This window comes from Sturnira hondurensis, unplaced genomic scaffold (genome assembly GCF_014824575.4).
Source record: "Sturnira hondurensis isolate 20B ecotype Veracruz unplaced genomic scaffold, ASM1482457v3 Scaffold0013515, whole genome shotgun sequence".
Taxonomy (NCBI): domain Eukaryota; kingdom Metazoa; phylum Chordata; class Mammalia; order Chiroptera; family Phyllostomidae; genus Sturnira; species Sturnira hondurensis.
Window position 1 is genome coordinate 6,690,770 of NW_028086146.1, and position 24,323 is coordinate 6,715,092.

The 24,323-nt window shown below is 37.2% G+C and overlaps 1 protein-coding gene across 6 annotated transcripts in view; it reads right to left on the reverse strand.

The window, feature by feature from the left end:
• RFX3 (regulatory factor X3) overlaps positions 1-24,323 on the reverse strand; it is a 282,830-nt gene that overhangs the window by 14,396 nt on the left and 244,111 nt on the right. For 5 of the 6 annotated variants that reach the window (XM_037061756.1, XM_037061751.1, XM_037061753.1 and 2 more), the window contains 2 exons: positions 17,160-17,368; positions 11,154-11,307 (listed from right to left, as the gene is read on the reverse strand). In XM_037061756.1, the coding sequence (XP_036917651.1) occupies positions 11,154-11,307; positions 17,160-17,368 (363 nt within the window). Of the gene's footprint in view, positions 1-11,099; positions 11,308-17,159; positions 17,369-24,323 lie in introns of those variants that run through there. The other variant, XM_037061755.1, reaches the window with a different exon arrangement.

Sequence of the window (24,323 nt, forward strand, 5' to 3'; positions counted from 1 at the left end):
CCTGTTCCATCACTTTGACACTGTCCTTCCGCCTTTCTCTTGCACTACTGAAGACCCTTGTGATCACAGTGAGCCCATCCAGACAATCTAGGAAAATCTCTTCACTTCAAGGTCCATTGATCAGTAACTTTAATTTCATCTGTAACCCATTACAGTCACAGCCACGGATCCCTGGGTCCCACAGTCAGGTCCTAGATATTCGTCTGTAGGCATCTTTGGAGGCCCATTAAAAACTGTCTACCACACATATCTATTTTTAAAATACATTTGCCTGAAGCCAAGATATGGAAGCAACACATGTGCCTATCAATAGACAAGTAGATAAAAAAGCTGTGGTAGGTGCATATGATGGAATATAACATGGCCATAAAAAGAAAGAAGAATGCTGTCTTACCATTTGTGACAGCATAGATGGACCTAGAGAGTATCGTGCTAAGTGAAACAAGTTAGTCAGAGAAAGACAAATAGCATATTGTTTTACTTACATATGGAATCTAAAGAACAATATAAATGAACAAACAAAACAGAAACAGACTCAGATATAGAGAACAGACCGATGGTTGCCAGAAGAGACAGGGCTTATGGGACTGGGTACAAAAGGTGAAGGGACTGAGAAGCACAGACGAGTAGTTACAAAACAGTCATGGGGATGTAAAGGACAGCATAGGGAATATAGTCATTAATATAGTAATAACTATGTGTGGTGTAGGATGGGCACTGGAAACACCAGGGAGAATGCTTTGTGAAGCTTACAACTGTCTATTATGCTGTACACCTGAAACTGATCAAAATAATACTGAATGTAAATTGTAATAGAAAAAAATTAAAAGAAGAAAACCATGTTCCTAAAGAAAAATATCAAAAGGTTAAAAAAAGAAAGGCAATAAATAAACATCTGCCTGAGTGAGGCCACTGGTCATTTTTCTCTAATAGTAAGGGAAATGTACCTTCCAGGTTAAGCTGTTTAGGACACAGTAATTTTCTCCTCAATTTTGTTTGTTTTGTATTTTTCACTGGGGTCAGGGTGGGGTATTATATAGGCATAAATTCATGTTTTATGATATATTTGTCACTAAGGGCACTTGTACTTTATTTTTCACTTACAGACTTAGAATTTTAAGTACCAGTCTGAATGGTACAATTTTCTACCAGTCTGAATGTTTTTTTCAGCATGCATTTCAAGGTCCAGGTTTACTGAAACCAACCACACATCCAAAAAGTTGACTAGGATCCCAGAGGTAAAAGTTCTTAATGATACATAGGGAAGTCATTCTAGACAAAAGAGTAAAAACAAAATTGAGGAACTCAAAAGCTATTCGATTTCCTCAAATAGCTTTTTGTAGTGGGACCAAAATATCCCAGTGTCCCATCTTAACAGAAGCCCATGGAGTAACTCTCATGTTAAAATTATACACTATGGAACAGGATACAACACAGTCTTTCGACAGTTTTATGGGTTCGACCCATGCCAACAAATGGAACCACAAGCAGCCCAAGGCCTCAGAAAGCCCAGCAAAAGTTGAGTGGCACTACTCATTGGTTCTGTAGGATTCAGGCTTCACAGAGGCCAGCAACCAGAAGCCGATGTGTTCAGGGCTGGTTAACAGAACAAAATGACCACAAGCAGCACATGCGGCAGAATCCACACAGCTAACTTCACTGTGTGAGCTTAGGCTTTCCTGCTGACCTGGGGACCAAGGTCAACAGCTGACAGGTCGCACAGCTGAAAGTCTCAACTAGACAAGACAAGTGTGTGGGCTTCAGCTACTCTTCAGGAATGGGCTTTACCTAGATTCAGAACAAAGTTGCGCTCTAGTCTGATGCTGGAGACCAGCTCTGCCAACAGTGGTACCTGTAAATGTGTACATGGGGAAACATGTATGCACATGTACATAGGTACATTTTTCCCAGTGTTTGCCCATGAATCATTTGCTCTGGAAAGAAGTTCGTTAAGCTGTCACTGGCAGTAATAACAGAAGGCTATCACATTGCTGAAGTGGTTTCTATTTCATGGTTGGACTAACATGTCTCTTTAGGACTTACTTTTACCTTAATTTAACTTGCATACATTTTATTTATATATTATATAATTACTTATTATAATTACATAGGGGGTGGGCAAAAGCAGGTTTACAGTTGTTTATATGAAAAAGAGTGCAATAATTAATAAATAAGAATACTGGAATAAACTGTTTCACAGACGCACTACTGTGGACCTACTTTTGCCCACCCCTGTATGTAACCCTTTCTCCCCATTTCACAAGCACTCATTCATTCCATGTATTTAAGATTTATTACAAGTTAGAGTAATTATGTTTATGCTTCTTCCTAATATTGCCATCTTCTTTTCTAACTGACTTATTTTCTTACTGTGTTTTGTTGGCTGTGCTCTACAAAGCACTGGATTAGGCCCCCTCTGATTACCCCTTTGGCCAACTCCCAAACAATGCTGTTGGGCTCTCTGTAAGTCCATGAAGCACTCGACTCAACATTCACAAACTGTCTACAGGCTGTTTCCCCGCTTGCAGTGCAATATTACTGAAGCCCTTCCATGCCTCTGTGTTACTGTTTCACTGACTTCAAGTTCTAACCTTACCTTCGCAGTATGAAAAGTGATGGTTTTGCTGTACACACTATTACTGCACTATCAGTGCAGAAGCAATATTTAGAAATCTCATCTGGAGTCTAAGGCAATCAAATACAGTCCTTCCTGAGTACACTCACAGCTTCAGATACTCATAGAGTTATGGAAAAGGGAAAGGAAATGAAGCTAACAAAATCAGGGACCTACTATGTGCCTATCTGCTTATCTATCCATCCCCATCTACTTACCTATACCTACCTACCTACCTACTAAATTTAATCCTCAAAATAGCTTTGTGAAGCAATGATCCTTATGCTTATTTTGTTGATGAGAAAATTAACACTCATATATATACATGGGTGTGTATATGTGTATATGTGTGTGTGTGTGTGTGTGTGTGTGTATGACTCGCCCAGGTTCCAAAGGTATTAAATGGGAAATATAAATTAAATTTAAATCTGGGTGTGGAGCACATAGGGGAAGAACACTAGGGTGTAGAGCCAGCCTGACCTGGGTTTGAACCACAGCTCTACCAACCAGTGATCCTTTGAGCCTGGGTTCTCCTGATACACAAAATACTCAGGGTCTATTGTCTTCAAAACTCAATGGTCAGATAGTTTTTAAAGTCCTACAATTCCATTCAACTGTAAGGCCATAAGGAGTTCTCTGCCTGAGAATGGAAATGTTCCTTGGGCTCTGACTTAAGGTTATAGACATTATAAACTCAATCTAGGGCTGAAGTTGAAGTCAGCTTATTCATACTGACCAAGCCATTTATGACATGAATGGGGTGTGTGCGCATGCGCATACATGCATGCTTGATGGAATTGAGGTGATCACACAACCAGAAATAGATGACGAGCTTCGATGACTATCAATATGTAAACCTTGGCCTAAGCAGCCTTCTCTGCCCTTCTGAGGAGTCAGTGAAGGAGTAGGGCCCCTCAAAGCTTTCCCTAGAGCAGCAGATGGTTCACATGTAGATATGGCACTTCCTCACCCAATTCTTATCTCTGAACATTAGCTTAACTTTGTAATGTTCTAAATTTTACAAATCTTACACATCTGAGCATTCTCCTATAATTTCAGTTCTATTAACCAAAGTTAGTAGAACCAATGACAAAAGCATTGGATACTGCACCTATTTTGCATGTTTTTGATGGTGGAGAGAAACAGCTTGAAATTTCAATCGCAAGGGATTTCAGAGTATTGTTATTTTCTTCAAGTCTTCCAAATAGAGCCAAATTAATCAAAGTATTTTACCATAGCTTCAGTAGGGTGTTTCACAACTAAGAAAAAACAGTTGCAGACTTTAAATCAATTTTCAATCTTATAAAATTTTCAAGGAATGTTAATGTTCCATTTGGTAAAGTCTTGTGTTCCTTGGCTACCTTTTTCCAGTAAGTGTAACTTTCTATGTATTTCCGAATAGTTTTATTGACTGCTAAGAAGGCCATGATTTCTGCCAGTTTGCTTCACACTGAAACGAATTCTGCCCTACGACTGCTGTCAATCCCGCCCTTCAGGCTAGCTGGCTATCCTGACAACAAGTGCTTTTGGCCCCTCTGTCCAGAGGTAGCCTGTTTTCATCACGATTCCAACTGTTGAGGCTTTGTTTTTATACCTCCCTGCCCCCTGAGAACAGAGCAGTGGATGTACCTTTATATCATTTCAAATCCCTAAGAGCCCTCATGAGTGAGCATGCAGGTTGTGAAGAATACAGGCCTTTGGAGGAGAGCAGCAGTCTCAGAAATAGAACACCTGGTCAAAACAAGACGTCCTCTGTCTGGAGCTCCATACTATATAGAGCCTGCTCTGGCTTTCCTGTGGCCGTGCCCTCCTTAGAGTGCAAGGAATTGCCTGGGCCAAGAGGATGTGCCCTCCTGGAGCCTGGGTTTCCCTCCTACTCCCTAGATCATAATCCTGTTATCTTTGACCCCAGAATTCCCTGCCCAATAACCCTGAGCCCATTACTATGTAGGTCTCTTCTTGAAGTCTACCCTTCAAAGAAAGAAGGAATAGCCAAAGAGGGGCAGCTATTTGCAAACGGCGGACAAAATCTGAACATTGGGCTGAGTCCACACGCACGAGCACAAAGCTATTCATTCTATAGGCTGTGGAGCGACACATGGAGAGAAGATAAGTGGTCCAGAGGCTGGGCCAGGGGCAGGCTCTGTCCATGCCACTATTTTGTGGAATGGATCTAGGAGGATCCTGAGAATATGAAATTTAAACCCAGCCTTCCCAAGTTGTTCTTAAGATATACTTATCAGCCTAGGTGGACAGAATAGACTTCATTTATAGTTTGATTCATAACTTTTAAGATATTTAGACATAAGGCACCCTAGGCCCTGCAAATGTCAGGGTTGGGCCTGCCAGTATATCTCTTATGTAAATAAAACTGGGTTGAAAATAAAGAACCTTGGTGCTCCTAAGCTAAGACAGCCTCCCCTTAAAGCCACTTTCAACAGGAAACCATGGCATTAGTTTATTGCATTACACAAATACTCCTTAATTTTGATTATACCACCTTTATTTTTTGCAAATTATTAACTGGAGACAAAGGAGGCTGGGGTGGGAAAATGTGTTCCCTTTGTAACAAGAAAACCTTTAAAACTAGCAATGTTTTGGATGCCTGCTAACAAAAAGAAGAAAGGGGAAGGGAGAGCTACCAAGATGCATCCTGTAAAGTAGAGAAAAGAAGCCTGGAACAAAATGATGACAGCTGACATGCTGAGCATCTGGTTTGTGTTTGGGTGTGTGTGTTTTGGGGGAAGCTATACTGTAAAGATAAAAAATTAGTCCCTGTTCTGAAACTGTCCCCAAGAAGTTTATAGGGTAAAAAACTAAGGTGTTGAGCCCATTTGACTATCTGGAGTGAGTCCTACTTCCTAGACTTAGCTCCAGCACTTGACAGTTCTGATTTTGGGCAACTTTCCAGCTGTTTTCCTCATAGGTGAAGTAGGGACACTAGTACATCTCTTGCAAGGTTATGGTGAATATCAAATGAGGATGTAAAACACCTAGTACAGTGACTGACACAGGTCAATCCTCAATTAAAATATTAACAAACAATACGCTTTACTATAAATAACAAATGTAACTTTGGACAAGCAGGCATCACATTTCTCAGCTACTACTATTCCAAAATAGTGTTTTTCTGCAAATTATTTTAACTTGTGATATGATTCATTCCTTTAAAAATATTCTGTAACAAGTCTACTATTCCACAGGTACATTATCTATTTCCTAGCTGCAGTAGAATAACGTTCACTGAAATTAATTTTCACTAATTTGGTTTTACTACTAAGCATCCATGCTTATTTACCACAATTATATGTCTAGTAAATTGGACTTTTTCACTCAAATTTTATCCTAAAAGATTGACTTAATACCACCATTAGGTCAAACTAAGAAGTCCTTGAATTGTTGCTCTTCTTCAGTTTTTAGGTTTTGAAGATTTTTTCCCTTCTACTCCGAGTATCTCAATTTGGATGAATCCATGACATTTTTTGTTTGACAGCAAATCCTTATGAATTCTTCAACTTTTCCCTTAAAAATATTATCTTTTTACACTTATATTCATAATTAAAACCATATTTTGGTTTCTACTCTTATTTCACAAAGTTGGTTATATAGGTGGCTTAGATATAATATTAAATAAATATGATTAAATTATGATAAAGAGAATTTAAATAAAATAGACTAAATACAAAAATGTTTATCAGAGAATCCTTTTATGAAGCATCCAAATTTTGGATTTGGTAAATATATTAATAGACTATATATATTTAAAAAAAATAAAGCATACATTCCATAAACTTCCAAACAGATTCCAAACAATCATAAAATTCAAGTAAAAAGAATATTTTTCTACTCAATTTTTCTTGTCAGAGCTGCATAGAAAGCCGCCTTATTATTATTATTTTTATATTTTTAACAGATGTGCAAAGAGATGCAACTTGTTTATTTTATTTTGTTCCTATTCTTAACATTTTATCACTGTCACAGGACCTGTGGGCACATTTGTAGTATTTAAATAATTCAAAAATGCATAAATTTTAGCAGTAAATATAATCATTTTCCTTTTAATAATCTGGGTAAAACTAATACCAATGGAACTCTGGATTGGCAAATGCTTTAAGTAACTTACTAGTTAGTATTAACATAGTAGCACCTGGACATGGAACGTAAGACTCGGAGCTGGGATGCTGTCTCATTTGGGGTTCCTGTATCCAGTACTCTTCACTTCGAAAACTGAAATGTTACAGTGAGCACAAGAGTAATATAGTGTATGATTGTGTGCTGCATTTGTATGTAAAACATGTAGTGGTCTCTCTGGCCTGTTCAACTAACGTAAATAATGTTAGTTTTAAAACTCATTTATTCACAGTAATGAAACAATACATTAATTGTCCTTTAGTTATATTAAAAGGGAAAGCCTTTTTCTTTGCTTCTGAATCTATTTAGCTGTCTGACACCTCTCTCAAATAAAGCACCCATAAAGGCAAACACTTCTGACTATTTTCTAGGTTTTACACATTGATTTCTGAACTGCTCTTGCTCAATTTCACCCCATCCTGTAGCAGGTAATAAACACAGTAATTAAAAGCAAGGATGACTCTGGTATCAAACTGCTTGATTTCTTAACCTGATTTCATAACTTAGAAGCTGTGTGACTTTGGGCAAGTTACTTGATAGCTCTATGGCTCATTTCATCATCTGGAAAATAACTTACTAATAATATTTGCTCACACTACTATTGTGAGTTGCTATGCTAAATGTATGTAAAGCACTCAGAAGAGTACCTGCAACCTAACTTTTTGGTTTTCTATCCTAATCCAATGCTACCTTTTGTGTGCTGATTTTGATGTTGTACCTTTGGTTTCTCTGGTGCTTGAACCTCAGATTTCTCATGAAAATGTCACCTTGGCCATGCTCCCATCCATTTTAGGCAGGACCCCTGCACACACTTCCCTGTGCCTACAGTAGTCTTCAGCCCTCACCCTCACATTCTCACCGTCTTCACATAGTTAACTGCCTTTGTCTTGTAGATTTCACTTTAAACAGCTGTGTTTGGGGGAAGCCCTCCCTGGCTATCTCAGGCTAGAAAAAGTGCCTGGTGATTTAAGTATTTATTCCTTGATCCCTTTGATTTTCTTTTATAGCAATCACCAGACTTTATAGCTGTGCAGCTATGTGAATATTTAATAAATAAAAATATGTACCCTCTCCTCAAGCTCCTTGAATGCAGGGTACAAATCTATCTTGTTCATCATTATATCCTAATTGTTAAAGTGTTTGGCCTGGAGTAGGTAAGAAGTGTCTATTAAATAAATGAATAAATTATATTCAGAGATAATTCCTACGGTTCAATATAAATAAACATGATTTGCCCAATATTATGCCACTAAAAATGAAAGAACTATAAGCTGAACTCAGTTTTTCTGACTCCAAGTCCTCCCTTATTTCCAGGCATTAAATCTTCAATTACGCCAATCACACGAAGAACTATGCAATTCCTACCTTATAGGTTTTGCAGTAAAAGTAGAAATTAGAAAGTACAGAACTGGGCCACCCTAAGCAACTGCTGTTTAAGATACGAAGTAGGAGTTAGGGTTGTGGCGAGGAAGAGTTAGTTCCAGGTAGAAAGAACCATTTACACAGTGGTCTAATGATGAGAAAAGCTTGAGGAATAAGAACATAAAGATCACTGAGAACGCAACAGGAGTAAGAGGCAGGCTGAGGTTTAATCAAAAAGGCAGGGCTAGACCTTCTGCACCAAGGAAAGAATTTTGTTTCTTAACAAACAGAAGGGAAAGACACTGAAGGGTTTCAGTGGGGGCGACACAATCAGCTTTGTGCGTTTTGTAAGATGATTCTGGCTGCTCTGTGGGGCAGGTAAAGAGCAGACTAGTGATTGGTTGGATGTGGGGTCCAGAAAGAAAGAAATGTAAGACTGACATTCAGGTACCCAGCACCATCACCAGGGAGCACTGTAGTATAGTTTCTAGAGAGAGGCCATTAGTAAGTAGATCAAGAGTTTAATCTTATTAAGTGTATAATATTAGCTCTCAGTAAATAGTGGCAGTTGCTGTTTTTGTGGTGATTTTTAGGTGTTGCCCCCATTCTGTGCATAGGTGCTTCTGCACTTGGAGTTTGGAAGGGAAAGTCACCTCAGGAGCCTCAACATGAAAAGCCCTTTCCCTTCAGTCTGACTTCTAGGGGAGACTGAATATAACATGTGAGAGACACACAAATAAACAGCATTCCTATTTCTTGAATTTTATTTCCCAAGAATCAAAAAAGTTTAGATGTGATAACATGACCATGGCCAACCGGTCTATTAAGGCTAACTCATGTCTGAGATATCAGAGTTTATGGGGAAATAAACCTACAAAATTAATCTTAATTGGCCTGGGCTAAATAATGGATGAGCATAGACAGATCAAAGGATTTTTCTACAAACTGGGTAAGGGGACAGAGTAAGCAAAGAAATCAAGAGGTGTGCTTAGCTCTTTGACCTTACAGAAAGTATTTCATTTCTTATTTTATGATCTAGATTTTATTCATATTTTGCCTCATTTAACAATTTTGTTATATTTATATTTACTATTCATAATAGTAAAAAAAGAAGGCATGCCTGTTAGAATAGTGAGTTGGCAGTATTGACTATGTAAGGCCATTTTCATTTCCGTTCCGGTGAGCCAGTACCACCTGCACAAGCACAGCAGACGGCTGCTCAGCCTTCACACTGCGGCGCCTGACCACTGCCTTGCTCCACAGAGACGCCAGGAAAGCAAAGACCAAGCATCAGAAGTAGCCACATGGTGCTAAGGAGAATCCTTGTTATCATTATCCTGATCATTGCATAAATGAAGTTCTGAAGCATATGAGGTGAATGGCAAAATGTGTTAAATATACCAATTCATGAGTTTTCAGCTCAGGGTTGAGAGTACTTAATCTACATGCCAAGTAGGCATTTTGAAATCAGGCATCTATAAAAGAACTAAGGAGAGAGGCATTAAGGGCAAGTCAAATCTAAGACAAGCCCCAATTGTTTTGGTCACACGAGGTTTGGATTAAAATCAAAGAGCTACAGTGATTCTTGCTAGATCTCACACAATCACCATTAAGAAACATCAAACAAACACATATAGATCAGCATACAAGAGATGCTGAAAAAAGAAAGAGGGATATTTTAACTTATATTCTGAATAAGTTTAACATGTATTTTATTTATATTAGAATGCTTATAGAGGTCCTTGAGGTATTTCATTTTATTTTTTTTATAAAGTTTTTAAATTTATTTATTTATTTATTTTTACAGAGAAGGGAAAGGAGGGAGAATGAGAGGGAGAGAAACTGCCTCCGCCTCATGCCTCTCCCACGTGTCCTGACTGGGGACCCAACCCACAGCCCAGGCAGGTGCCCTGACTGGGGATCAAACAGGTGACCCTTCGCTTTGCGGAATGATGCCCAACCAACTGAGCCACACGAGTGAGGGTGCTTAAAGTATTTTAATGTATTTTTACACTTATACCTTTATATCATATTTAGTAAACTAGAAAAAGTATCTCACATATATATTCACTTTTTCAATTTAAATTACCATATTCACAGAGCTTAAAAATGCACATCCTCTTTAGTGCTGTGGGTCATTACAATAATGCCTAACCTGGTATAATCCAGCAAAATCTCAAGCACCCCAGTCAATACAACAAAATGAGCCAGTGCTGAATCATTTGAGCATTTGCATCTACTCTAATTATATGAACAAACTCTTGTTTATATTAACTTCAGAGTTTTAACTTTTGACTTTTGTTGAAAATCAGACATCTTGCTTACTATCTAAAAATTCTGAAGAGGAGAGTTTTTTCTTCACATCTTTAGTGATTAGAAGCATGGCTTTGAAAAACTGACAGAGTATTCAAACCATCTCTCTCTTTCTTGCTAGTCGTGTAACCATCTAATCTCTCCATGTCTTAGCTTTCACCTTGAATCTCAGATGCTCATCTGTAAAATAGGGTAAAGGAGCACCCATCTCAAAGAGATGTTAAGTGTTAAACGCTGTTACATTACAGGACTTAGAACTGTGCCAGGTACACACCAGTGCCCCCAGAATGTTAGCTGTCACTATCATCATTGCCTTCTCCATTTTGATTTTTGGACACTGAGCAAAAGAGTCTACAAGATACGTACTTAATTTTTTCCTTTGTATTTTCAACCCTTAGTGGTATCAGCAGCATCAATCTTTTTTTCCATTCTATTAGCTTGTCTTCTTTAGTCCAGTAGCTCTCAAACTTTTCTTTTACATAACTATCTTTATAACATATTCAAACATGAACTTTCACATGATATAACCTATAATTTTAGAATCCTTTGATTAAGAAAATACTATGAACCAAGTGATTAAAGAACCCCCTGAAATTAATCCATATCCCCTCCAGGGTCTAAAGCTTATTAGTTAGGAACCACTGCTTTAATGAATAATATATTTAGTTTAAAATGTAATTCAGGCCTTTTTAAAAAAAATCTTGTGGGTTAAAGCTCTCTTAGCTTCTCTTACCTCGCCCATGACTGCTATGGGTGTTTCTCCTGTTGCCTGAGCAACACGATGTTCTACTAAGTAGAACATATACTCATCGTAGAGTAGACGGATCAGGTGGAAGGAACCAAAGCTAGCAGCACTGCGTAAGGTTAAGTCCCGAATAACCATTGAGCTGTTTCAAGAGAAAAGACATAGGTAGCCAATATTAGTGACCAGGATTTCAGTTCAAGGTATTTTCCTATTAAAAGAAGTCAAGCTGAGGTCCGAAAGGGTGGTATGGCACACAACCGGCCATGCAGTAATTGTCCTGGTTGAAAGCAATCGGCGCAACTCTTTGAAAGAGGGGTGAAAGGGCTATTGTAGCGGCATAGTCAAGTCTGCTGATTCCATTAAACTCCCACATGGATCAGAATTGAATATTTTGAAAGGTTGATAACTCCACACTACCATAAGAAAAAAGCAACTCAAAGTGAAAATTTACTTGAGGGGTAAACACTGTGTCACCACCTCTGCATGATAGGGGCACTGCTGTGTACTTTTGGAAAACTATGTACATGTGCCATACAAAGGTTACAAAATGTACCAAGCAATGTCCTAGATGTGACAATGTACAATGTAGGTGAGGATGTACAAGGATCCGTGCAAGTTTGGTTGGAAGGCAAATTTATTGTGATCACAGTTTCTTACTGATTTCCACTCATATTAAGGTGATTTTCCATGAGAAGTAAGTGTAATAAAACCAATGAAGAAATGCATATGTTTGGAAAATGTGAAGACTAAATTTACAAAATATAATTCCAAAATATAGACAATATTATTCAGAAAATGCTAACAATAAACTCAATTATATTTAAAAAGTAAATGAGTCCAAAATAAAATTTTGGCTTTGCTGAGGTGAGCCAATCATCAGCTTGTCTGTACATGTCAAACCTCTTATTTCCGACTCAGAATCAGAGTAGGGTGTATATGGGGTATCTTGGTGCATTGCTTCTATTCAGTGATCTTTTCTAGAGATTTTTGGCCTAGAAAGATTAAACAGCCATTATATTCTATCTTTTTAATAAGATAAACACATGGTTTTTAAATTTTATTTATTTATTTTTAGAGAGAGGAGAAGGGAGGGAGAAAGAGGGGGAATGAAACATTGATGTGTGAGAGATACATCAACTAGATGCCTCTTCTGTGCCCCAAACTGGGGATCTAGCCCAAAACCCAGGCATATGTCTTGACTGGGAACTGAACTGGCAACCTTTAAGTTCACAGGTTGGTACTCAGTCCACTGAGCCACACTAGTGAGGGAGCCATTATAGTCTAATGTACAGATGATACAGAATTGTACAACTGAAACCTATGTAATTTGTTAATCAATGTCACCCCAATAAATCCAATACATAATTTTTAAAATGACTATTGTTATTCAAAATTAAAAGAAATTCCAATTAAGATAATAATCTATTTTACTGTAAGAAATTGAAGGATCCAGGTTGCAGGGGGTATGGCGAAAGAACTCTCATGTACTACTTCTGCAAGTGTAACTTCATGGAATATCTATAGAAGGAAATTTGGTAATATTTGTGGAAATTTAAAATGCATGAATCCTTTGACCTAGCAATTCCAATTCTAGAAAGTTATACAAATGAGCAAGGATAGTTTTAATCGCAGCAGTATTTATACTTGTAGGAAACTACTGTGAAAAACTAGATGCCCATTAGTTATGGTTTGTTCATATTTGGAATTTTATGCAATAGTTTAAAGAAATGAGGTAAGTAGACATAAGCGTAGTAACATGGAAAAATGTCTATAATATAATATTAAGTTAAAGAAAAAATACATAATAAGAGCTCAATTAACAACAAAATCTACCCATACAGTTTTTTTTAAAACCCTACCCCTAAATAGGAATGTTTAACACTTTATTAGCGCTGGGATGGCACAATGGAATAAAATAGTACTAGTCACTTTAAAAAGTTCAAACTCTTCTACCAGAATTTATTTCAGAATATAGGTACAATTTTATATAAATATTATCACTGAAGTATTTTTATAATTGTATCATACCAAAAACTATGTAAAGTTCAAAAATAAAGTAAAAGGTAATATTTAAATAATCTATGAGATATATACATAATGGAATATTGTGAAGACATTATGTTTCTAAAGATATTTGGTGACAAGAAATGCTCAAGATATAATGTTAAATGAAAGATGTTAAGGAAAGATACAGATAATAAACTGTGGTAAACAACTAGATCCCAATTTTATATAACACTAAAAGATAACACTTTACCAGTGGTTATTTTGGGGTAGTAAAATTGTGAATGATTTAAATTATTGTAGGCCTTTATAGTTTCCTTAAAATATAATAACCCTGAAATCATGAAAATGACTAAGGAGAATATTCATACTGATTAGCTTTCTAATATTATTTGGAAATGCAAAGTCAATTATTTTTTCCAAGAGAATTCACATTCATTTATTCAATAGATATTTATTGTGTTTCTCTATGCCAGGCTCTTGTTCTATAACAAGAGATAAAATAACTTGGTTTCGGAAGAGCTCACATTTTAGTAGGAGAGACAGTGAATAAAACACCAGTAGGTATAAAATATAAAGTTAGGTACTGATAAATTCTATGAAAAATTTCAATCAGGATAAGAGGTTAGAGAGTGATGGGGGCAGGCATTTTAAGATAGGGAATCAGGAAAATTCTTTCTCAAGAGGTGATATTTACGCAGAAACTGGAGTGAAGTGACGGACTGAGCTTGTGAATACGTGAGCTTCCCTAGAGAAAGGAACTGAGAGTGAACGCAAGCTTCAAGGCAGAACTGTCTGACGTGTTGTAAGAACAGCGAGGAGAGGAGAGACTGGTTACAGCACAGAAGCAAAGAGAAGAGGAATACAAGATGGGGTCTAGAGGTTGCTAGTAGCTCTTACTAACACCAACTTCTATCGGAAAACGGGGAAAAAATCTGCTGACCTTCAGTTATAATACCTAATTATCTTAAAAATACCGATGAGCATATATGCCGTGAAATTATTGTCACATGTTTAGAAAAGGATCAGTTGAATTATACTATTAATGCTATGTCTACTTTATTAGCTCTACAAGCAAAGTACTAAGTGACACAATTAACAGTTTAATTGGAAACCTATTGTCCGATTAAGACTTCTGTAAGATATGTTGCAAAATTGACTTCATCGAATTTCATGTTGCTAACTTACTATGAATTCAACTCCTTTCCAAATCAGTTATAAATGTTAATTATCTTATAATGGATGAGGAACACCCTTTTGTATTTATCTTATAATGCACAGTGTGGAAACTGAAATATTTACTCTGACACATGATACTCAATCCACCTCCTTGTGTATTTGGGGGATGGGTCACACTACTGTAAAAGGAAAGGAGAAACATCACACCTGTGACCAGGCTGTGAAATCTCGTTTCGAACAGGGCTTACAGTTGATTCTAAAAGAGTATTACTTTTTGGAAGGTTCATGCATTGTCTAGTTGTACGCAAACTAGGTTCCCTATGCTCCCCTTCAAATCACTATCAGAGCTATAAATTTTGTTCCTTAAAAATGGGATATTTGGTGACCCTCAGGGTGGCCCTAAGTAATGCTGGGTTTGTTCTGTTATGCAGAAAATGTACAAGCTGAGAAATGGCCCACATAACTTCTCCACTTCTGCTCAACAAAGACGGTGATTATTTTTTACCACCTTGCTGGGAGCTAACAGTAGTCATTTAAAGCCAGGTTAGGCAAGGAGAAGCCCCCATTGGAAAAATGGGTGTTTGCAGAGATACATCAACTGCTAGTTGATATCATGACTCTCTGCCAGGCCATTTCTGTATTTGTACACATGTAAATAGACACAGGACTTTAGATATTGTCAGATTAACTGACTTCAGAAATGAATAGTCTGTAGAAGTGACTACCAAATTCTTACTACAATGCCAAAACATTTAAAAAATACTCTGCAATTCTGTATCTCTGATAGTTTGTGAATGCAGTTTTTATTACTCAACATGTTCTTATGCTTTAGTAAAAAACATTTCAGATTTTAAAGGCTCTTAAGTTTTTAAGCTATTGACTTTGCCTACCAGCAGGAGGTATGCATCTGTCTGAATATGCCTTTCCTTCTGTGGAAGGAAAGAACTGTATGCCTTCAAGTCTTTTTGAAATGAAAATAATAACCATAATAGTGTCTAATAATAACAAGCCAATTATCCCCAGCTCAGGGCTGACAAAGGGCAGGCAAGTGATGATCTAGGTTTGTATATCTGCAAGAACAAGAAATACAAGTAAGTAATTTTCTCTTTTCAATATACCTGCAACAGATCTCTGGGGAGACAAAGGCTCTAGGGATGTATTTCTAAAATGTTATCAACTAAATATAGTAAAAATAAAAACCCACAGGAAGAAGGAAGGGCAGGTCTAACATAACAACATAATGAAACAGTAAGAATGGGGAAAATCCCTTGCTTTTTCTGATAGAGAGAATGCACTCTGCTTCTGGCCATTTAGGTTTTAGAACAACTGGCTAGTGTAACTTCTGTCTCATCCATCATTCATGCGGCACATATACCATCTATATAATTTTCTGGAAAAAAGTGGATGAATAAAATGTAAATGGGAAAATAAATGAAATCTTCTTAAGAAATATTCCCAAGTTAAATGTTTGACTTCTACTATTACTGTTACTCTGAGAACACTGTGACAATGTCTTCTAAATCTTCCCCATGTATTCAGGGGAAACATACTTCTCATTAACACCCAGATCTAAACCCAACACTGGTTTTACTGAAGCATACTAGTGGGTCACAGGGTCAGACAACACCTTAATAAGGTATTTCTCAAATCGTGTGGGCTACAGGTTTTAAATATGTATATGTTAGACAGAACTTCAGAATGATTTCATTCTAAAAACAAAAACAAAACAACAACAACACAAAACTGGCAGGCTTTCTTTTATTGCACTTGAACCTGTGCTAGACACTAGAAAACTATTTTCAGGATGTAAGGATAATTTAACTCTTAATTAAACATATATAGTAGATCTGCAGCTCTACTTTGGTTTAAGAAATAAGAATTGGACCATGTCAGTTAAGAAAAAGAAGTCACAATGACAACCAAAGCAACTACCACCCTAATTGAAAGCTCTCTGGGTCCAAGTAATCTGAAGGCCTATCTCTTTCAGGGTTCTTCTATGTCCACAAAAATTTCTATCTATATTATTTTAATCAAAAAGTAATTCATTTCATGCTGTCTATTAGATTATTGGATATTAAACTAGCTATGTATTCGAATCAGACCAAATAAGTTTTTGAAGAAAGAATTTTTGATGTATTCCTCATCGGTACTCCCTAACCATCAAGATTTTGATCCAGCAAGTTTTGGGAGAGATCAAGAATTTTTTTTAACACTAATTCCGATGTGCAGCTAGGTTTCAAACAGTTGTAATTGACTGAATTAAGAAATTAGCTGAATTACCTGGACAACATTTGAAAACGCACACATCATGGGGCCTCTCCTCTGCTGTTTCTGATTTAAGCAGATTCAGTGGAGGGACCTGAGAATTTGTATTTCTAACATGTTGCTGAGTGACAGTAATGCTGGTCTCCAAGAATCACTGAATCAGAGAATAAAAAGATCGGTGCTAAGTCCTCAAGAAAGAAGCCTAAATAATGTATGTTTGCCAGTGGCAGGACTGCAGCCCTTCTCAGACCCCTTCTCAGACCATTGCTGAACATGTTATCTAGAGCTGAATCTTAGATGTTGCCATTGGAGAACTCTTGTGCTTTGAGAAAGAGGCTTTCTTTTCCTAGAAGAAAGCTGATGTTCATGTTTCTTGGTACAAATCCATAATGCTGTAATCAGAGAGTTGGGGTGAAGATACTCACAGCAGGGAGTTTCTGCAAATTGAAGTCTTCACTCATTTATTTTCTTTTGTCTGAGAAGCATGCATATATACACATATCTGAAGGCAACAAAAATACAGCATAGTAAAAAATGAGATCATACCTGTAGAAAGACCATTTTAGCAGAAATTGCCTGGCAGCTTTAGGAAAACTGGGTCTTCCTTCATAGGGCTTCAGGGCTTGCATCATCACATTGTCAAGCCATGCAGCCCATTGCTCCAGGGTGCTCTGCTGCTGGAGAGTCATCTTGAAGTCTGTTTCTAGTCTCTGAACCATGTTGTCATCACACTGGCACACCCAGGAAGCCTGCTCCTGGGACGACAGTACACAGAAAGCAAAGGAAAAGTTCAACTCAGCATCTTTTCATTGAATGTCAGCAATCAAACCTTATGCATGAATGGGAAATTATAATGAAAGCTTCAAATAACTTAAATGAATAACTAATTAGTTGTTAAGGAAAATACCGACTTCCGCCAAGATGGAGGCATAGGTGGAAACACTGTGCCTTCTCCCACAACCAAGTTTGGACACAACAAAAGTTTTGGAGAACTAAGATACACCCAGAGACCAGAAAACCGAATTATACGGAAGTCCGACAGCTACGAACCGTTCAACGGGGACGGTAAGAGAGGCAGAGCCAGCAGCGGAGCAGGGTCGGGAAGGACAGACCTAGGAGTGCAGGCAGCCCGGACCTAGTCGGGGTGCGGGGCAGACTGACCAAGGTCGCACATTCGCGCGCAGTGAGACAGACCACGCAGGCCCCAGGGGGCGAACCCAGTGGTGGAGGGCTGACAGCGGTGGCACACCCGCGTGCAGTGGAGTGAGGTGCGTGGCCCTGGTGACAGTGGTGGCTGAGGTGCTGGTGGGGGTTGCGGAGGCGGGCGCCGGAGGGAAGCCATTGTCCCTCTTTGACCCCGCCCCCACATACAACGTCACAACCCAGCGACTGAGTTGCCCTGCTCTGGTGAAAACCTAGGACTCCGTTCCTGCTACTTAACAGGCACGAACAGCCCAAAAGATGGTGCAAGAACTCAAAGTCCCAGAGCCAATAACTCTAAGCGACCAACAGATTGTCAGCCTCTCAGAAGCCCAATTTAAAACACTATTTATCAGGATGCTCACAGAATTGGTAGAGTACAGTCACAACTTAGAGGAACTTAGTCACAAATTAGAGGAACATATGAAGGCTAAACTAATTGAAATGAAGGGAGATGTCCAGGAAACCAATAGCGATGGAAAGGAAACTGGGACTCAAATCAATGGAATGGACCAGAAGGAAGAACAAAACATCCAACCAGAAAGGAATGAAGAAATGAGAATTCAAAAAAATGAGGAGAGGCTTAGGAACCTCCAGGACATCTTTAAACGTTCCAACATCCGGATTATAGGGGTACCAGAAGGGGGAAAGAAACAGCCACGAGTGGAAAACTTATTTGAACAAATAATAAAGGAGAACTTCCCCAGTCTGGCAAAGGAAATAGACTTCCAGGAAATCCAGGAAGCTCAGAGAGTCCCAAAGAAGTTGGACCCAAGAAGGAACACACCAAGGCACATCATAATTACATTAGCCAAGACTAAAATGAAGGAGAGAATCCTAGAAGCAGCAAGAGATAAGGGGACAGTCACCTACAAAGGAGTACCCATCAGACTGTCAGCGGATTTCTCAAAAGAGACCTTACAGGCAAGAAGGGGCTGGAAAGAAGTATTCCAAGTCATGAAATCCAAAGACCTACAGCCAAGATTGCTTTATCCAGCAAAACTTTCATTTAGAATGGAAGGACAGATAAAGTGCTTCTCAGATAAGGTCAAGTTCAAGGAGTTCATCATCACCAAGCCCTTATTATATGAAATGCTAAAGGGACTTATATAAGAAAAAGAAGATGAAAAATATGAACAGTGAAAGGACAGCAAACACACAGTTATTAACAACCACACCTAAAACAAAAGCAAACCAAGAGGACAGCTAGATCAGGAGTGGAACCATAGAAATGAAGAACACATGGAGGGTTAGCAACAGGGGAGTGGGAGGAGGAGAAGGGGGGAGAAGGTACAGAAAATAGCATAGACAGTAGGTAGAAAATAGATAGGGGGGAGGGCAAGAATAGTAGGGGAAATATAGGATCTAAAGAACTTGAGACACGTGGTTATAAACTAAGTGGTGGGGGAGGGAGTGTGCAAGTGGAGGGTAATGTAGGGGGGGAATAGAACAACTGTAATGGTATAATCAATAAACTATATTTAAAAAAAAAATACCATTGCCTTTGTGCATGAAAAAAGTGATATGACATAAGAGCATGGCTTGGTTTTTCTATTGGGTTGGCCAAAAAATATGTTGAGTTTTTTCTGTATGATGGTACTAGCAGTGCTTAGTTGTCTTTAACGTGATTCAAAACAATTCTGTTAGGTTGTATTGTGACAGCTACCATATCAGCTTGTATTTTTTTAAAAAAACATAAAAATTGGTGCATTTTTCTGCAGCCATTTTAATACTGAAAGATGGCAGTAAATGCACGAGACTGTTGGCATATTATGCTTTATTATTTTAAGAAAAGTACAAATGCAACTGAAATGCAATAAAAGATTTGTGCCTGGTTCTGTTTTGCTTGTTGGCTCAGGGAACACATTGACAGCTACCAGGAGAAAGAGGGGGAGGGATGGTGGATAAAAGGGGAAGGGATTAGTCAAAGAACATGTATGAATGACCCATGGACATGGACAGTGGTGTGGGGATGGAGGGGGATACAAGGGGAAAAATTTGAATAACTGTAATAGAGTAAACAAGAATAAAAAAAAGATTTGTGCAGTTTATGGAGAAGGTACTGTGAATGATCAAATGTGTCAAAAGTGGTTTGTAGAGTTACTTGTACTACTGACATTGTGGCCAAATAATTCTTTGTTGTGGGGCTGTCTTATGCATTGGAAGATGTTTAGCAACACCTTTGGTCTCTACCCACTAGAAGCCAATAGTGGGAGAGAGCCAACACACTCAAAATATCCAAATCAATAAAGTTATTGGTCAAAATGAAAAATGTATCTTTCATTTTATGAAAAAACTAAATGGACTTTTTGGTCAACCTAACACATTAGCTAGTCTGCAGGGAAGACTAAAACACCTGTTTACTGAAGAAAAATAAAACCCTGAACCTAAAGTATACAAGGTCTTCCATTCTATTCAGTTTTTATGCTGCCTGCAAAAGTTCTTTTTGTTTTCTTCCAATCAGACAAAACTTTAAAAACCCAATTCATTTGAGAGGATTTAGGGTAAGTCAGATAAATAAACAGATATGATTGACCAAAAGCAGTCCTTCAGTATTAAAACAGAAACAAATTCTGAACAGTACCAGGTAGAAGCATAAAATTGGCAACAAATCTCAAGGGCTGTCAGGGCCAGAGTATGAATGCAAATTCATTTACAGAACTGCAAACAACAATAACAACAACAAAAATACATTTGAGAAAGTGTAGATATGCTACCTGCCAAGAAACTAAATTCCTATAGTTTTCCTTCTGGTTCTGATTGGGAAGTTTCATGTTTGGTGATAGCAATGAAAATAGGAACTTTTAAGGCTATTTTTCAGTGGTTGCCATAAGTTTTATGTTTCCAGTGCTACGTTGTCTTTTAAGATAAAAAAACTACACTCTCAAGGTCAGAATATAATCATTTCATAATATAGTATTTGACTGAGAGTCAGATGACACGGATTTTAATACAGGGTCTGAATCAACTAAATTGACCTCAAGCAATTCATTTAATTTCAATGGACTCATTTTCCCTCAACATTAAATTAGAGAAATGAAATCTGACAATAGTTTTTAAGCAGAGCTCATTGTACCCAGATAATATTTTCAAGATAGGTTTCTGTGGAGGGGTGTCTGCAAAGGTCCTAATTCTACACTTAAACCAAGGTGAACGTGTATGTATATTTCTGTAAAGAGTGTCTGTCTATATCTTTTATTCTATCTACTCTCAAAGGACAAGTTCATTCAAATTAACAACTTCAACTGAATAAACCCCTAATCTCCATTCTCTGGTTCCACTATCTCTCCTGATCCTATAAACTTTACCTATTCAAGAGACATTTCAACAGGAGATACTTTGGACACCAAATGCCAAACTTCAGTCACTTTACTTCCCCAGCTGATGACACCATCACAGGGAAATCGATGGTCTCCTCTACATTCCTAGCTGATGATACTACCTACTACCCTTTCTCCTATCTAATTAGTCATAAACACTTCCAGATTTTACCTCCTAAACACCACTTGTAAACACTTTAAGTACATTAAAATGTGACTATAGAAAAACTGAAAATACAAATAATCAAAAGGAACAAAATATGAAGAATATCTAAATGCTAACAGAAAGACACGACCACAACATGCTACTGTATATACCTTTCAATCTTTTCACATGTAATATGAATACGCATGTATGCATACACAAATGAAGTATTTAAAAGAAAACAGGATCAGATTATACATCCTACTACATATTCTGATTAGTTTCAGTTAACTATATATAGTAACTATCTTTCCATTTAGGCAAATATAGAGATATGTTTAATGCTGAGTGATTGAATTGCTTCAATTCAATCAGTGTATAAATATAGCACTAGTTACGTAACCAATTCCATATACTTAGACATTTCTATTCATTCCAATTTTTTACTACTAGGAATAATGCCAGAATTAGCAATCTTGTAATTAGATCTTTGCTTTCTTTTGTACTTCTTTCTGCCTGTATGACAGGACAGTATAAGAATAGTTATGATCTTTTAAAATTCACTGTGAAATAACTCCCAGAATTTTTTTTTTTTATCAATTTAAGAGTCCCGTAGAGTACCCACAGAAGAACTGAGGCCTTAAGGAAAGGACAATGGTTATTTCATTAACACCTAACCATTTTTTATTATGGTAGAAAAACACATAAAATTTATGTGTTTTTATCTTAACATTTTTAAGTGGACAATACAGGAGTATTAACTACATGTCCTTATTGTGCAGTAGAGCTCTAAAAATTTTTCATTTTGCAAAAATTAAACTTTATATCCATTATAGGGGATATTGTTTTTGTTTGTGCATGGATAACTGGGAGGAGAAACTTATTGGTACCCTCAAAGAATTTAATTTCATTTCTCAAACTCACTATTTCCTTACAAGTTAGCATTGGCCAAGAAAAATAATAATCTAAAGCCAAATTTAGAGAAATAAAGTCACAGGACATTATTCTGGCTTTTCAAGTTTGGCTTTATATTATAATTTATTTTGCTGCTCTCAAGACTGAAAATACACTAACAGCAGAATATATTGTAAATATTCCCTTGTAAAAAGAATCTGATTATTTTAATTTTATAATGGAAAAAGCTAAAGGTGAACATTAAAGATGTTCTTAACTTACAAATAAATTACATTCAAGATAATAGAGTTAGATCAGATTTTTTTAAAATACAGAAACACAAGTACATACAATAGTTAGGTTATCAGGTAAACCCATCGAAACCCATTTTTGCCCATAATGTAGATGAAAAACTATCCATTCACACATAAAAAAATTAGAAAATAATACCAGTGGAATGCTATCAATTAAAAAAACCAATTGTACTGCAACAGACAAATTATCCTAAATGCACAAAGAAAAAAGATATAATCAAAGAAGACTGAAGTGGTACAAGATACGTGGATATCCAGAAAGAAACTTTTTAGTGTGTTCAGGCTCCTAGAGTATGATAATACTGATCCTTACATGTAATTTCACTATTTTAAATTAAAGTTTCCTCATTAAAAGAACATCACTCTTGTATGTGTCAGTCTCACTGAGGTAAATCTTGTAGGGACAGGGGCAACTTCCAAATGATGAGGGGGTAGGTAAAGAGGGTGATCAAGGTAGAATACTAGGTGGTAGACTGAGAAAACTAGAGGATCAGAAAACCAGGCAAAAGCAGGAATGGCAAAGGGAAAGAATGAAGGGAGTTAAAGATGGAATATGCTACTCTGAGAAAGACTACTCATTAAAATGTAAAGTGACGTGAGAAGTAAAACATAGGGGAAAGAAAGCGTACAGCACTGTCTTTGTGGTCTGAGGAAAGGCAAGAGGATTGGGAGGGCAGCTGTTGAATCACATTGTGTGGACCCAGGAAAACGTGGTAGCTGGGAACAGAGGGAGGGAAAGGTAGGTAGGTGGAGAGTGAGTAGTAGCAGAGCAGACAAATCACTGACCGTTTACATGCAAAGATGTTATGAAGGTTGGTGTTTATAGCCTGGAAAAATTTTTTTCTGTAAATACTTCTTAGTATTTGTTGAAGACATACAAATACACAAATAAAAATAATGTTAACAGAAAATTTAAAATCTCAGCTATTGTTAGGAATCATTCATTTATTTTCTGTGACTGAACTCAATGAAACCTGTAACCCTTTGGTTCGCAAGCTGGCACTCAATCCACTGAGCCACACTAGCCAAGGCACCATTTCATTTTTTTGAAAGCACAAAAGTGCTTTGAAGCACAAAAGTTTTTAACTTTTATGTTTAGTTTATATATTTTTCCTTTTATTATTGTTTCTATTTTTAGTGAGCAATGGCACTGTTTTATATGGTAACAATCAGCTTCATTACTTTAATATATAAAATAAACTATTTGTTGGGATTCCAAATAATATTCCTAAATTAGCTCTTTTTAGGTGTACTTTCAAGTACAAGTGAGTAGTCTGATCACAAGTTTCAAATATATTTTTTTCATTTGGATGATCAAAATAGCCAAACATATTGCACCTAGTTCTTCTCAAATGAACAAATACCAGGCACCGATAGGAAACTCAGAAATAGAGTCATTCTTAGTTCTTTCTAGATGGGGCGCTATCATGAACAAATACTTCTTGTGTGTTACAATGTGAAGGGCTTACTAAATATATGAACAATAATCTAAGACAGGTGTTATAAAGTACAGAAAGTAAAGGCCAGAGCAGTTAAGTAACTTGCCCATGATCCTGCAGCTAAAAGATGGAAGAATTTAACCTCCTGCTTCTCTAATGTCAATGACTATGAGTGTCCTTAGTCCATTAACTATTCAGCAAACCCTGGTAACATGTGTTTTCTTCTAGTACAATAAACCTCAGCAGATTTTAATCACAAAACAGGGGAGCAGTAAAGTCATAACTGAGTGTAACTCTCCTCTTTCAGGAAATTGTGAATAGAGATGTTGCCTGTGTATTGATGAAACTTTGCAAAAAAAAAATACGATGGTCCTACCGAAGATGAAAAAATTAAGTGT